At 44.0% G+C, this 16,212-nt stretch overlaps 1 protein-coding gene across 4 annotated transcripts in view; it reads right to left on the minus strand.

The window, feature by feature from the left end:
- ILDR1 (immunoglobulin like domain containing receptor 1) overlaps window positions 1-15,545 on the minus strand; it is a gene marked incomplete at both ends in the record, with an annotated part of 39,053 nt that extends 23,508 nt beyond the window's left edge. For all 4 annotated transcript variants that reach the window (XM_081234393.1, XM_081234392.1, XM_081234391.1 and 1 more), the window contains 3 exons: window positions 754-903; window positions 2,283-2,453; window positions 15,491-15,545. In XM_081234393.1, the coding sequence (XP_081090519.1) occupies window positions 754-903; window positions 2,283-2,453; window positions 15,491-15,545 (376 nt within the window). The remainder of the gene's footprint in view (window positions 1-753; window positions 904-2,282; window positions 2,454-15,490) is intronic.
- Between the last annotated feature and the right edge of the window lie 667 nt (window positions 15,546-16,212).

Below are 16,212 nucleotides of genomic sequence, written 5' to 3' on the forward strand. Positions count from 1 at the left end.
ATGGAAGGGACTTGCCCAAGTTCACACACCCTGTAAGTGCAGAACGGGGACCAACACCTGAGTCTGACTCCAGAGCCGGGGCTGACCACTACTCCTTGTACTCCCACAAAGAATGCATATGCTTTAGACATAGCTCTCAGATATCACATTTGATACTCACTTTGGTGTGGGGAGACAGAGGCCATTATGCCCATCTTTCAGATGTGGCAACAGAGGCCAGAGAAAAGAATGGATCTGCTGCTGGTCACTAAGCAAGGGAGTGGAAGCATGGGGGCACCCACCCTGTCTTTTGATTCTAAGCATAATGCTCTTTCCTCTACCAATGCAGGGCGAGGGTCTAAGGTGGCCACCTACTTGGAAACACCTATTTCCTTAGATTTGGGCAACAGAAGTAGCCAGAGGGGAACTCAGGGGCCTGGGGTTCGAGCAGGCCCTGAGAGCAATTTGTGGAAGGAATCAAGGGAGCCTGAGCCACATGTTAGAACTGCATCTTGGAAAAGCAAAGGAAATCACCCACTCCCTGACCTTTAGCCAAAGCTGTAGGATGTCTTCTTGCCCGAGACCAACTTCCAGGGTAATGACTTCAGATGGTATAGCACATTCTGTGTATTTGGCACTTTCCTCAAAAAATGAAAGTGACCAAGTAGACCATCAGGCAGCAGAAAAAAGAGGGAAATCCCCACAGTGACTCAGACCTCTGGGCCTGGTCTACACACCTCCCCAGGCCCAGTTCCCTGCTGCCTCCACACTCACGGTTCTGGATGGTGATCTTGCGCTGCCGGTAATCCACCCCCAGCACGGGCTCGTTCTGCCCCCGCCTCTGGGCCACGATGCGAACCTCCCGCTGGCTGTCATTGCAGTCGTTGGATGGGTCCTGGCCCAGGGATAAAGCCGCCTGGTATGCTGGGAAAAGAGTACACACCTAAGTCACACAGCAGTGGGGAATTCCCATGAAGAAAGGTGCCCTGAGCGGTTTCTGGAGCAATGAATGTTCTCAATTTTTCCTGAGCCTAGAAGATTCTGATTCGGGAGCAGGGATCTGAGATTCTGCATTTCTAATGAGCTCCCAGGTGACACCAATGACCCACACTTTGAGCAGCAAGAGTCCAGACCCCTCTAATAGGCCATCATTTCCAAAACCTGACTGCATCCCGATCTCCCACCCCAGTTTCCCTTGCCCCATTTTCAAAGTCACCCCAGAATCTGCTCCCATATGGTTCATCCACCTGCCCTTACAATAAAAGTTTTGAGAGCTGTTAAATCTGCTGATGATAAATGCCTACTAGCCGGTCCCTCCTACCTTCCCACTTAATGCAGGCATTTTAAGAGTAACCCCCAGGAAACAATGCCTCAATTTAGAGAGGGGTGTTTTGGGGACAATGCCAGGCTCCGTGGATGGCTCAGACAGTTAGGTTTTGGAGTTCATATTGTAAGATATTAGGGCTAAAAAAGGTAAAGCTGATGTCTCCCCTTGCTTTCCCTCATCTCAGGAAGCTCAGTTCCTTCCTGTGAACAGTGTTATCTACTTCTGTTCTCCGAATTTCTAACGGTTAATTGTCCCAGGCTGGTGGTGGGGATCAGGGTTCCTTTGTTTCTTGAGAGAGGCAGAGGTGGGCAGCTAGGGAAGAGCTTTGGTTCCAGACAGCAGGACTGACGTGAGTAGGGCAGCTGTTACTGAGAGCTAGGACTTGGCTAAGCGTGGGGAGAGCTGCACAGCGCTCAGGGATGTCCAACAATGAACAGGCTGCCTGTGGCCAGGGAGCTCTCCAGCACTGAGAGTGTTTAGTCCACAGAGGACTGACTGTCCACCAGGAAGGCTGGCTCTAGAAGGGAGTGTGGCAGTGGGCGGGAGGCTCACAAGTGACCACTCCTCATGCATAATTGGGGGGCGGGTAGGAGTCTTCTTGTCTGCTTTCGGAGGAGGTGGGGGTGATGAGAGGCAGACCTACATCCTCATCTTAGCGCATGGGTGGGCAACCAGGAATGAACTAGGAGTCACGACTTGCTCTGCCTTTTACTTAATGTCTAAGCTGCCTTCATTTATTTTAGAACAAGGTGAGACATAAATTTTAAAATAGATAAATATTATGTGACCCTGAATAGGTTATTTCATCTACCTGGCCTCCATTTGTTTATCTATAAAACAAGGGGACAGTATTAAGTGATCTTTCTGGCTTCTTCTCACTATAAGGATTTGTGATCCTAAATAATTCCTACACCCTAATGGCGGTACTTCACAGAATGACTCCAGGAGAGCAGGGGGTAGGGATGAGGGCACTCACATGCAGAGTAGTAATCAAAGATGGGGTCCTTGCAGAAGGACTTGAAGCGCCACGTCACCACCACATCCTGGAGCTGGGCAGAGGTGGTGTAGTCACATTTGAGAACGACGGAGGCAAACAGGGTGACATAGCGCTCCGTGTGCTGGACTGTCACCAGCAAGGACACACACCCTGCAGCCAAGAGCAGGAGACAATGCTGAAGGCAGACCGTAGGTAGGTCTCTAAGGGGTGACCTACTTCTATTCATGGGGCAATAAAAGCATTGCACACAAGCAAACACACCGCCTGACTGGCTGGGAGCGGCTCACAAGCTGTCTGTGATCTTACTTAGCCTGGGCAGGGTTGGGACGGAAACTGCACAGACACCCTGGAGGAGATGGAGGAGGAAAAGAGCAAAAACCATGACTCTCAAGGTGCTCCCAGTCCATAGAGAGTGATAACACATCCAACAATGATAAAGAAACGATATTAAAAGAAGGCCATGTATGTACTGGAGTGACTTTGCTAATATATATAATTTTTCATGTCACTTCTCTTCTTAAAATGTTTTCCCATTTCCCTAAGGATAAAGTTCAACCTCTGTACCCTGGCCTAGGAGGCCAGTCACGTCTGCCTTCAGCCTTTCTCTGTGGCCTCATCTCCCTTCATTCCCACCCCCACTCGGGGCTTCAGCCACTCTGGACTTGCCTCAGTCCTTCCCGTGCTAGGGCTGCTATCTTCCCCAGGTGCCCCCACATGTACATCTCTTGGCTGGAGCACTCTTCCACCTCACCAGCTGCCACTCCACTCCCTTCACCAGGTTAAGTACTATTTATTTCTTAGGTCTTCAGCTGCACACTTACCTCCTCAAGAAGCCTCCTCTGACTACAAGTCTGGGAGAGGGGCCTTCCTCTGTTTTCCCAAAGTGCCTCAGCATACCCCCAGGCAGAGCATTTCACACTTCTGGGGATGGCCTGGCTACTGTAGGCTCTGAGAAGGCCGACTGGGTTTGCCTCTGACTCACTGTTCAAACACAAGGGCCTCATACTGTGCCTGTCACCTCCTTGGCACCCAACAAATGTTTGTTGAATAAATGATGGAATGAATGACCAGTGAAAATTGGCAGTTCAACTGGTCGACACAAGCATAAAGAAAATAAAACAAAAATGATCAGACTGTGACAAATTTTATCACGAAAGACTTGAAGGAGCTAACAGTTTTTCTTTTTACTTTTTAAAAACTTTCTCCCCTTACCCTCCAAACCTACAGATATACTGAAAGCTCTAAGTGTGTGTTGATGAGGAACCAGGTGGCAAAGAAATGTCAGGTGGGACTCTGACATGGTCAGAAGTCCACACATAACCAGCATCTTCAAATGTTCCTATGTCAGTATGGATTCTAGCCCAAGCTATAGGGGCCTTCTCATAGGAGGTTTAGTGTAGAGCAGTAGTATTCAAACTTGAGCATACACCCCCAGGAGGACTCGTGACAGCCCAGATCACTGTCAGCAGGAGTTACTAATTCAGTAGGACTTGGGTGGGACCCAAGAACAAATTTCCAGGAGATGCTGATTCTACTTTGATGGGTACCATACTTTGAGAACCACTGGTGTAGACTAGCTAAAGTAAACCCAGGCTTTGGACTCAGATACAACTGGGTTCAAATCAAACTGTACTACTCACTTGGACATTGGACAAGTTATTTACTCTCTCTGAGCTTGTGTTTCCTCAGCTATGAATGGAGACTATAACAGTACTAACCTAAGCAGGTCCTTGCAAGAATGCAATGAGATAACCCACTCCCGGCACTTGGCGTGGTACCTGGCAAGGTGCTGGTATATATGCTGCCATGTTAGTGACACTGTATGAGTCTTTTTCCTTTTTTCCCTCATTATGAGGGCCAAGGAGAAAGGGGTTCAAGCTGGGAGTCCCTCCAATAGAGTTCTCAGGTAGAGCTACCTTAATTTTGACTGAGTTACTCCCATAAACAAAATAAATACAGTCACCCCCGTTATAGAGCAGCTGGGTGGGCCTGGCTCAATGGCCAGAGCCACATGGTTCTCGGTCCTGCCTCGCCTTCTGGACACAACCCTCATAAGACAGCCACCATGGTTTAAGATGGCCACCAGCAGCCACTTTTCTCATGTCCACAGAGAGGTAGCAGGATGTTGTTTGGGACAGGCTCTGGTCCCCAGAAATGAGCTGAGCCATCTCCAGGGCTGGGCTGTAATGAGGATGTGCCAGTGACAGCCATGTTAGAGAGAGGGACTGCAGCAGTGTTGGGGAGACCTGTGTGTGGGAAGCATCATAGAAGGAAGAGATTTAAGCTAGACCCTAAAAGCCAAGTAGGATTAAGATGATACGTGAGGGCTTCCCTGGTGGCGCAGTGGTTGAGAGTCCGCCTGCCGATGCCGGGGACGCGGGTTCGTGCCCTGGTCTGGGAAGACCCACATGCCGTGGAGCGGCTGGGCCCGTGAGCCATGGCCGCTGAGCCTGCGCATCTGGAGCCTGTGCTCCGCAACAGGAGAGGCCACAACAGTGAGAGGCCCACACACGTACCGCAAAAAAAAAAAAAAAGATGATACGTGAAAAATAGGGAGAGGGCAGAGAGACCCATTGTGTCAGGATGGAAGAAAGGAGTGAGCAAAGGCCCTTATCAGGAAGGGGCAGTTCCTTGGAGAACCTGGAGGGAACCAACCCAGCTGGTGCCTTTGGCTTTATAGACAGAGGATAAATAAGGCGAGCTTGTGGTGGGGAGTAGGAAGTGGGGAGATGGGGTGGAGTGTAAACTGCACTCCAGAGTCTATTTCCAGTTAATGGATAATCACTGAAGGCTTTCCTGAAGAAGAGTAATAAGGTGAAAGTGATGTTTTTAGGAAGATGGATAACTTCCTTATTTAGTTGTGAATGGAAAAAGAACATCATTTTGAAAATAAGCCTTGAGGAGTTTGGGGGAAATAGCTGCTGTCTCTACTAGCTGTAGGATTCCTGGAAATCAGTCCAATCAGAATGGAAGAGCTAATGACTAGTATCTCAAGCCTAAGAGGGATTATTTCATAATCTGATTTTTTATTTTTGCTTCTCCACCTTCACCACCTCTTTGGTTTTTTCCAGAACTGACCTGAAGTAGGCCTTGGAGCTTTTACCCAACACAGCTTTAATTGAATACCAGAAACAGCTACAGATAAGATTTGACAATGAATAGGATGGCACTGTCAACACTAGCTTATTTTGTTCAGTAACACGCATGGATTGGAATAGAGAGAAAAACATTGATTTGTGGTGTAAACAAAATCTTAGGTTCACAAAGAGCTTTCAAATATTTTCTTTTACTCCCTAAATAGGAGCCCTGGGAGGAAACAAGTTGTGCCGGTGCATACACAGCAAATCTAGGATTGGATAAGGCAAGTGGCTTGACTGGGGTCATTCATTTTCTAAGGGGGTTGGAGCCAAGATTCTGCCCCTGAGCAGTCTCTTGCCACTCTAGCTGGTTATTCTTTAAATAAAGGAAGATGTTTGGTATTCAATAGCTTGCAAATAATCAGAGCATGGGGCCAGGCTACACGAGCAATAATTAATATAAAACGGGCAGTAGTTACTCTAATACCATGATTAATAAACTACATGTTCTTTATTTTGCTTAATGGTAATTCAATATAAATGACAGTTTATTCAAAGGACTCCAGTCAACATTATTTGTATAGAGGTGGAATATCTGCAGGGAGGTAGTGCAGGTTTGCTGGGAGTCAGAGAGGGTATTTGGTTGGAGCCAGAAGTTGCTCTGGGGTAGCTTTGAAGATGGCTGAATCTGACACCCTGAGGCAGAAGAATGGGGACAAGGGTGATCACCTTCATTACCAAATGCTCACTCAGCTTCTTTTCCATGAATGCTCTTGTTATGGACAAACCACACGTGGGGTGACTTGACTCACCTTTACCAACGTCAGCACTGGCTTTGTTGCCTGGTGTTTCTCTTTTATCCTCTCTTTAATTTCATGCCTTACGTGAATTTCAAGCCTTGAAATACGCCAGGTTCCCACATATCTGACCATATTGAGCTCACTCACACTCCCTCCAGGGGTCTGTTGGCCCTACAGCATCCTGAACAGCTCCCAGACCTTCACCCCTCGCCCACCCTCACATGGAGAGTGGGGGAGAGTCTCAGGACGAAAGGTACCGAGCAACCAGCAAACCCTTCTCCCTTCTTCTCAGCTGTTGCTCTGGGTTTCAGCATCTACTGTGTACCAGGTGATGTACATACATTGTCTCTAATCCTGGGGCTTCCCTGGTCCTCACAAAATTCCCTAGGGTGGAGTCAGCCCTGCTCATATCTGTGGGCAAAAGTTCAGAGACTATAATAAACCAAGCTCTCTCAGCCTCAGGATTTGAATTCGGGTCTTGCTCACACCAAATCCAATCTTTCCCAAGAAGGCAAGCCTGACTTTCCAAGTAGAAGTCAGGCACTGGACTCTCAAAAAGCAGGAGGAATTTCCAGATTGAGAGGAAGAGAGAAGAAGTAGCAAGACAGATCATTTCAAAGGCAGAAATCTCCTATCTTTTCCTTTAACCTCTAATTTCTCTGTAAAACTAACCACACTGGGCACACACACTACTAAGCAGGTAAAGTTTTCAAGAAGAGACTAAGGGCAGCAGAATCTGGGCTGAAAATACGAAGAGATTCAAAAAGATAAGTGTTCTGTTTATATGTGTCCTGGTTGCATCCTTGTTCTTTTAAACCTGGTACTACGGGTTTCAAATTCTTAAATTTTCTCTCTGTTCTTAAATTCCCTTCATCCTGTGGCATCTCCTTCTCCCCAGTTCATCACCATCTAATTGCCTAGTTGTGTCTATAATTTTCTCCTGAAAACGTTAATTCTGGAGACTGATTTTCTGAGTTCAAATTCTGCCTCCACTCCCCTGCTAGCTAAAAGACCTGACAAGTTATTTCCAAACTACAGTTGTTTCTATATATTCAAAATTGGGATGATGATAATACGTGCCTGATAGGGTAATAGTGAGGGTTAAATAAGATAAATATGTCCAGCATTTAGCAAAGAGCCTGGCACATAATAGACACTCAATAAACAGTAGCTATTATTTGTATCATTTGTCCTTATCTTGCCCACTTCAAGAGGTTGAGATCAATTGAGAACAGCATGCAAAAGCATTCAGAATGAATTAAAATGATACAAATGTAAGCTATCATTACTGCCTTCTCTTTGAAAAATGAGTTAGTGCATTAAAAGCTTTTAAAGCTGCGTCTTACCTGGCAAACCCATTCACAGTTTGTCTCTGTGAAAGAGGAAGGGAGATCTGTAAGGGTGGAATGGTAACTTCAGATGAGATAGCAGAGCTCATGGGAAGGAGGGAAGGAGAAGGGGATTCTCTGTTTCCCGCCATGAGGTACTTTCCAAGACTACGCTGCTAGGGAGAGTGGGGACTACCATCCCGCATTGAAGTGGAAGGTAAATATACCAATGAAAAAAAGAGTATCTTTACAACTAAATGCCATGTGTTCCCAAAGAGATGCAGATCTTTGCACATTTATTTATTCAGCCGGTCTTCCCTGTGTAGTATCAGAGTGGGCAAGATGTTTTATAGTTTCTAGAACATATTATCCATACAGTATAGGGATATAGGTACAAAAGGTTTTTTTCCTTTTAAACTAAGAATCATTTTCAGGGGACTGGATGGCATTTCCCCTCCTTTCCACATGAAGGGTCGTGCTTGGAAGGGAGTGGCAGGCAGGGAGGAGAGCAAGGTCTTTCCCAGCAAGGGGCAGTGGCCTAATGGTGCCTCCTATGGAAGATCTTGATTCCTGTTTTTCAGGCACCCAGGCACCTCTGATCCACTAATCAGGTTAACAAAAAGTACACAGGTTTAATCCTATCAGAGTTTATGTCAGGGCAAGCTATCTCCCCAAGTATATTTACCATCAGTATTTGTTACATTTCCTCAGATAACAGTGCAAACAGAAGAGGAATCAAGGGGAAGAGGGCCTGGCAACGCATGGACAAGAAGTAAGGGACGGAGAGAGCAAGGAGAGGAGAAAAGGGGAGAAAGAAGCAGGTTGGGGTGGGGGAGGAATTATGTCTGCGTATTGTACATTTAACAAAGGTCTGGGGGTGCTTCTCGACAGTTGTTAGGCTTGGGGTGGCAGAAGCCTACGTCTACTCTCGGGAGGAAACTGGTAACTACTGAGCACTTCAGTGTTGGTCAGCACGGTATTGGGGGCTTCATTATGCAGTATGTAGTTTAACCTTGGCAAATCCCCATGAGATCAGCCTTATTTTTAATCTCAATTTCATAGATGAGGAAAATCCTCAGGGAGATTAAGTAACTGGTTTGAAGCCACACGGCTAGTAAATAGCAAAACTAGATATAAGCGTATATCTCTAAAATCCCAAATCCTACAGTTTCCATTGTACCACCTGCCTTCTGGATAAGTTTCCTAATGGTGGAGGTTTAACCCTTTAAGAGACATTCACAAATTTATTTTAACCATTTTGTAGAGAAACCCCTTTCTTCCTTTTTTATTTATAAATAATAAGAAACTTCAAACAATAGAGAAGGGTATAAAGTAAAAAGTTCATCCTTGCTCACTATGAACTCTTCTCTCCAGAGGCACCATAATTTGGTGTCTATCCTCCACATCTTTTCCTACACTTTTTTAAAAAAATCATATTATGTACATTGACTTGCAACTTTGTTTTTTCTTCAAACTAATGAGATATCATTATATTCTATCTTAGTATATATGGATCTAAATTTTAGTGGCTGCATGAAAATTCGCTACATGGATGTAGCATAATTTACCTATTTTTCTAATAATGGGCATTTAGGTTGTTTCTAATATTTCATTATTACAAACAATGCTGAACTAATTTGTTGAAATGAATACCTTTATATTATATAAAGTATCTCTTCACATGCATGCTTTTATTCTAGTAGGATGTATTTCTCAAAGAGAGAGTGCTGAGTCAAAGGGGATAAGGCATTTATATTTTAATAGATAATTCAGGAAAGAAATTTATATTCCCGTCAACAGTGTGTGACACTCCCATGTTTCACCACAATCTTTCCAACAGGGGAAATATCAATCTTAAAAAATTTCTTGATAAACTACTAGGTGAAAAAAATAGCCCCTCAGGTGGTTTGAATTTGATATCCTCTGGTTATTAGTGGTAGAGGACAACAAGACCTGGTTGAGAGGCAGATGCTCGGGGTTTCCCAAAGTCAGACGTGCAGTGTCTGTGACTCAGTGACTCATCTGTGTCCCCACATGCTAATCTCAGAGCACATGCAAATTTAAGTCTCACCACAATGACAAATTTCTGTGTGCCCTGGGCCTTCAGAGGTCACTCATTCACTCATTTATTGAATACCTACTATGAGCCAGGTGCTGTTCCACATGATGGGGGTAAAGTAGCTAATGAGAGAGACAAGGTCCCTGTACTCTTGGAACTTATATTCTTGGGGAAAGTCAACAATACATAAGTAAACAGATAAGCAAGGTACCTCTGGTCATGGTTAAGCTTTATAGGATTGCTTAGAAACTGGTAGAGCTTTGAATAACAAATCCTACTACTGTACAATAAGATCCAAGAAGACACACGGGTCCAAATCCTCCTCATAGCTCTTATTGGTTGTTTCAGAATCTAAATCAGGCCCCAAATCTAAATCCTACTCTTTCTGTACAAACTTGGGCTTCTTCCCTATTTCCCATCTCAGTGAATGGACAAGACTGAAAACTAGGAATCGTCCTTGACATCTCTTTCTTCCTCACTCCATATAAAATCTATTCTCAAATTGGGTTTATTTGTCTCCTAAGTATTTCTGGAATCTCTGTCTCTCCATCATCACCATCACCCTAGCACAAGCTACCATCACTTCCAGCCTGGATACTGCTTCAGCTTAACTGGTACCTGCACATACTTTGGTTTTCCTCCATGTGGATTCCACACCCATCTCCCAACTCTTTCTCCTTAAATATCTCCAAAAGCTGTCCATTGTTCTTATGATAAATACAAAGCCTTCTACCACGACCCATGAGGCCACGCATATCTGGTCCTACCTATCCCTGGCCTCCTTTCCACCACACGTCCGGTGGCTTCCTCCTCTCAGTCACACTGATATTCTTGCCACCTCTCATTCTCACTGAGCTCCTATCCAGCAGCCTTGCACATGCTATTCATTTGTTTGGGATGATCACCCCTCAGCTCTCAATGTAAGCATCATTTCTCCAGGGAGGGCCTCCTGAATGAGCAAAATCCATCTATTATATGCTCTTGTGGTCCCTTGTATCTCTTTCTCATGGTCCCTATCATAGTTGTATTTCTACATTTGCTTGTATTTCCTTTAGACCATAAGCACCATGGGGACCAAAGCCATGTCTGCTTTTGTTTGAGAGTATGTCTGGCACATGGTGTGCATTAAACCTTTGCTGAATAAACAAACAAATAAATTCATACAAGACAGGCTAAGCTGCTTGGAACACAGTTTAAGTTCTCTGAAAGTACAGAAAACAAATGGTTAAAGTCAACCATTTGTAATATGGCCAGACAAAAAGCAAGGAAGAAGGGTGTATGTTGGGGGGAGAGGGGGTACAAGAGCATGCTCATAGCAGTGGAGACAAGGCTGCCCATGTTAGTGAGGCCATAATGAGTGCGGCTTGAATTCCAAAGAGCTTTAATCCACTCATATAAACTATGGGGATCTAGTAGAGGTTCTTGGAGGACTCAAGTGAAGGTGGGAAAGATTAATCCAGGTAGGTTAACCTATCATCTGGGTAGAGGATAGTTGAAACTAGGCAGAGAGGTAGTAGGCCTAGAGGCAAGGAGATGGTTGAGATGCTGGGATTAAGCAATAGCACATGGTGATTAACTGGGTTTGGGAAATGAAGAAAGTGTAGAATGCTTTCCTCTGACCCCACCTTACCCTAAGATTTGTAGATTGGAAGATCCAGAAACGAGGACTGGAGAAAGACAAGACATGATCAGAGTCTTCCTAATTCTTAAAGCACACAATCTTATTTCTACCCTAAGGACTTCAAATAATGAAATAAATTACTAGGCTGAAAGAAACTTAGGCAGACAGTACAGTAATTACCCAGCATCTCATCCCACTGCATTGTTGTTGAGGCAAGAGGTTTAATAATTAACATCTGGTTATACATCCAGGAGGTAGTCAATTTCTATTTCTACCAGGATTCAATTAGACAAAACAAACCTGCTCCATGGTATGAAATAGGTGAAAGAGCAATGGACTAAGAGTGAGGACGCCAGGGTTCCTGTCGTCCCAGCTCTCAAACCAACTCCACTGTGTCAACTTGAGACGCCTGACTTCCCTGGACACAGATTTCCTTATCTGTACAACTGGCTGGGAGGAGAAGACAAGGACTGGGAGTGATTTCTACTTGTGTTTGCAGAGCACTGGGGTTCTGGGAGGTACTTCAGGGAGCCTCACGGCAGGGGCGTGGGGGTCAAGGGAGGAGTCGAGTGGACAGTCCCCTATCCAACACTTGAGAAGCTCTACTTTTTACTATCTACTGTATCAGGGACCAAGATGTCATTAGGTCTTCAGTATGATCCCAACCTTCACCCCCACCACCAAGGGGCAGCTCCTGGTCTAGATGCTCTCTAAGAATCTTGTCCCTTAGAAGTCAGCTGTCTGATTTCCCAAAGAATAATATAAGTTGATAGCTACATGGATCTATAAGTTAACACCCCTCTAAGATCTTTTTAAATATTCACAAAAGCACAAACAACACACAACATTTTAGAATTTGGCAGTGGGGGGCGTGGGTGGTGGAATCTAAACTTTTCATTCCAGGAATAAACTTTGAGGTTGGATGAAGGTAACCAGAGCTATTAGCCAATAATGCAAAGGGCTATAGGAACTTACTTTAGCCTATCTTAAGGCTCTGTTTTAAGAAGCAAATATCACTTGTGTGATAAAAAAAAACTTCTTTCTTTTTAAGGAAAAACAGTTTGGGGAATTACACACACACAAAACCCTCTGACAACCCATCTCTCCACAGCTCCAAACATAAAGACTCTGGTAATGTCACAGGACTTCCTGACCTCAGAGGCTTCATCAGAGGCCCCAAGCCACACCAACTAGCCAGTACCCATATCTGACATAATCTCTCTACTGACCCGCACTTCACAACTGCAGAAACTTGGATGCTAATCAGAGAACTGGGTTGACTTTTCTTTAGAAAGAGAAGAGAACAAGGTGACAGACCAAAATGAATACGTTCTAATGCAGGGTTTTCCAAAGTTCATACCTCAGTTTGCAGTGGGTCTTGAGAAAATCAACTTACTGGACTTTTCTATTTAATACTGTTAATTTGGGGATTACTTTCTATGAATTTAAATGTTATTAAAGTAATAGTTAATGTTAATTTGTTATTCTTTTATCTAACATAGTAACTGGTTTTGTGTGTGTGTGTATGTATACCTTTTGTTCCTATTTTATAAATCTCATATATGTGTGTATATGTCACAATGTAAACTGTATTTCTTCCTGGACTTAGGAATTTTCCGTGTTCAGCATTCTTTGCTTCTAAAATGTGTCATGCAGGTAGGCTTCCATTTAACAAATGCCAGGCAAATACAGCACTCTGTATTATTTGACCACCTCAGTATCCTGGCTACTCACACTGCATGGTTCGTTCATGAACACCTGGACCTCCACTTTCTGAAGTCCCTGTCCATTTAGTAATTTGCTTACTTTAAGAATGTACCCTTTAGCCACCAGAAAACTACTAGAGCTAATCAATGAATTTGGTAAAGTTGCAGGATACAAAATTAATGCACAGAAATCTCTTGCATTCCTATACACTAGCAATGAAAGATCAGAAAGAGAAATTAAGGAAACAATCCCATTCACCATTGCAACAAAAAGAATAAAATACCTAGGAATAAACCTACCTAAGGAGGTAACAGACCTGTACTCAGAAAACTATAAGACACTGATGGAAAAAAATCAAAGATGACACAAACAGGAGAGATATACCATGTTCTTGGATTAGAAGAATCAATATTGTGAAAATGACTATACTGCCCAAAGCAATCTGCAGACTCAATGCAATCCCTATCAAATTACCAGTGGCAGTTTTTACAGAACTGGAACAAAAAATCTTAAAATTTGTGTGGAGACACAAAAGACCCCAAATAGCCAAAGCAGTCTTCAGGGAAAAAAATGGAGCTGGAGGAATCAGACTCTCTGACTTCAGACTATACTACAAAGCTACAGTAATCAAGACAATATGGTACTGGCACAAAAACAGAAATATAGATCAATGGAACAGGATAGAGAGCCCAGAGATAAACCCACACACCTATGGTCAACTAACCTATGACAAAGGAGGCAAGGATATACAATGGAGAAAAGACAGTCTCTTCAATAAGTGGTGCTGGGAAAACTGGACAGCTACATGTAAAAGAATGAAATTAGAACACTCCCTAACACCATACACAAAAATAAACTCCAAATGGATTAAAGACCTAATACCATACACAAAAATAAACTCAAAATGGATTAAAGATGTAAATATAAGACCAGACACTATAAAACTCTTAGAGGAAAACATAATGTCACTCTTTGACATAAATCACAGCAAGATCTTTTTTGATCCACCTCCTACAGTAATGTAAATAAAAACAAAAGTAAACAAATGGGACCCAATGAAACTTAAAAGCTTTTGCACAGCAAAGGAAACTATAAACAAGATGAAAAGACAATCCTCAGAGTGGGAGAAAATATTTGCAAATGAATGGACAAAGGATTAATCTCCAAAATATATAAACAGTTCATGCAGCTCAATATTAGAATAACAAACAACCCAATCCAAAAATGTGCAGAAAACCTAAATAGACATTTCTCCAAAGAAGACATGCAGATGGCCAAAAGCACATGAAAAGCTGCTCAACATCACTAATTATTAGAGAAATGCAAACCAAAACTACAATGAGGTATCACCTCACACCGGTTAGAATGGGCATCATCAGAAAATCTACAAACAACAAATGATGGAGAAGGTGTGGAGAAAAGGGAACCCTCTTGCACTGTTGGTGGGAATGTAAATTGATACAGCCACTATGGAGAACGGTATGGAGGTTCCTTAAAAAACTAAAAATAGAATTATCATATGACACAGCAATCCCACTGCTGGGCATATACCCAGAGAAAACAATAATTCAGAAAGACACATGCACCCCAATGTTCATTGCAGCACTATTTACAGTAGCCAGGTCATGGAAGCAACCTAAATGCCCATCCACAGATGAATGGATAAAGAAGATGTGGTACATATATACAATGGAATATTACTCAGCATAAAAAGGAATGAAATTGGGTCATTTGTAGAGACGTGGATGGACCTAGAGACTGTCATACAGAGTGAAGTAAGTCAGAAAGAGAAAAACAAATATCATGCATTAACACATATATGTAGAATCTAGAAAAATGGTATAGAGGAACCGGCTTGCAAGGCAGAAATAGAGACACAGAGGTAGAGAACAAACGTATGGACACCAAAGGGGGAAAGAGGGATGAATTGGAAGATTGGGGTTGACATATATACACCAATATGTATAAAATAGATAACTAATAAGAATCTGCTGTATAAAAATAAAATAAAATTCCAAAAAAAGAGAAGAATATACCCTTTGGTTATAATCATTGTGTTTGAAAAATGTTGAGCGCTCAATATTCTTTGTAAAACTAGAAGAGCTTTTAAAACATCATGCTGGTGATTTAAGGATTGGGTTTTATACCCTAATGGGATTTTTGTCTGTAAGTCTTCTATTATTCTTTTGACCTAGATGACTGCTGGCTACAAAGTCCTAATTCTGAGGATGGGGTGCCCAGGGTCAGAAGTGGGAATTAGGAATTACAATTAGGAATTGTAAGAGTGGTGTTTCCGCCTCTATCAATTTGGCTTTAGAGACCAAGAAGTGCCTAAAGAGCAGGAGGAGAAGCTCCTAGCTTCTTCCTTAGTTGCACCTGTTTCGGAAGGGCCTAGGCTAATAAAAGAAGAAAACAACAGGTTCCCACAGGCAGAAACTCGATTCAGTCCCCGCAACTCCTGGCGCCCGTGCCAAGAGCCACCTGAGCGCGGCCCGGGCCTCCGCTGTCCTGCCTGTAGCCAGCTCTGCAAGGCCAGGCAACAATGGCTTCCTCTCCCCTTGGGCCCCGAGTGGGACCCATTTTCCCACGGCTCACCTGCTGGGAGCCAGGTGAAGAGCAGCAGCCAAGGTGCGGGCAGCTCGGGGCCCATGCCGGCCCTCTCCGGTCCCTTTCAGCTCAGGGGCTCCAGGGACACTGTGTCTGTCTTCATCAGCGGCCGGTTCAGGGCGCAACGCTTCTCCAAGGAATTCCCCCGCTTTCCGCTCACTGCGCGCAGCGCGGCGGGAGGACCGGTCCGGCTCCGCGGGCAGGTACCACCCGGCTCCAGCCCACCTGGGAGCTCCCCGCGGCTCCGCCTCCCGCTCCGCGCGCCGCCGTTTCCTGCTCCGCCCCGGCCCTGGCCCGCGGCCACCTTTCCTACCTGCCACCGCCCCCAGGCAGGCTGCCAGGTGATTCTCCTCACCGAAACACCATCTCGTGCCACTCTCGCCTCCCACCTATAAGAGCCTGTTACCATTTTCCCCAGAAGTTCTTGGGAAATCTTACCCCTAGCAAATTTCTCCCTCAATCTTCTTAGAATTATGTGGATATAACTTTCTAGGGAATATTTCCTGCCGTATGTTTCCATTCACTCATACGTGCTTGGAAAACATTTTTTTTCCCCACTAAAAACACACTAATAGGAAGTTTATGTGTAATGATTGTTCAGGTTTTCTATAAATAAAGATGGTGGGGTGTGAACTAGAGAAATAGACCTAATTTTCCAAGTTATAAAAGAAAAGGGTGCTCATTATAGAAAAGTTAGAACAAATATAAAT

The sequence above is a fragment of the Mesoplodon bidens genome (genome assembly GCF_964165515.1).
Source record: "Mesoplodon bidens genome assembly, chromosome: 5".
Classification (NCBI taxonomy): domain Eukaryota; kingdom Metazoa; phylum Chordata; class Mammalia; order Artiodactyla; family Ziphiidae; genus Mesoplodon; species Mesoplodon bidens.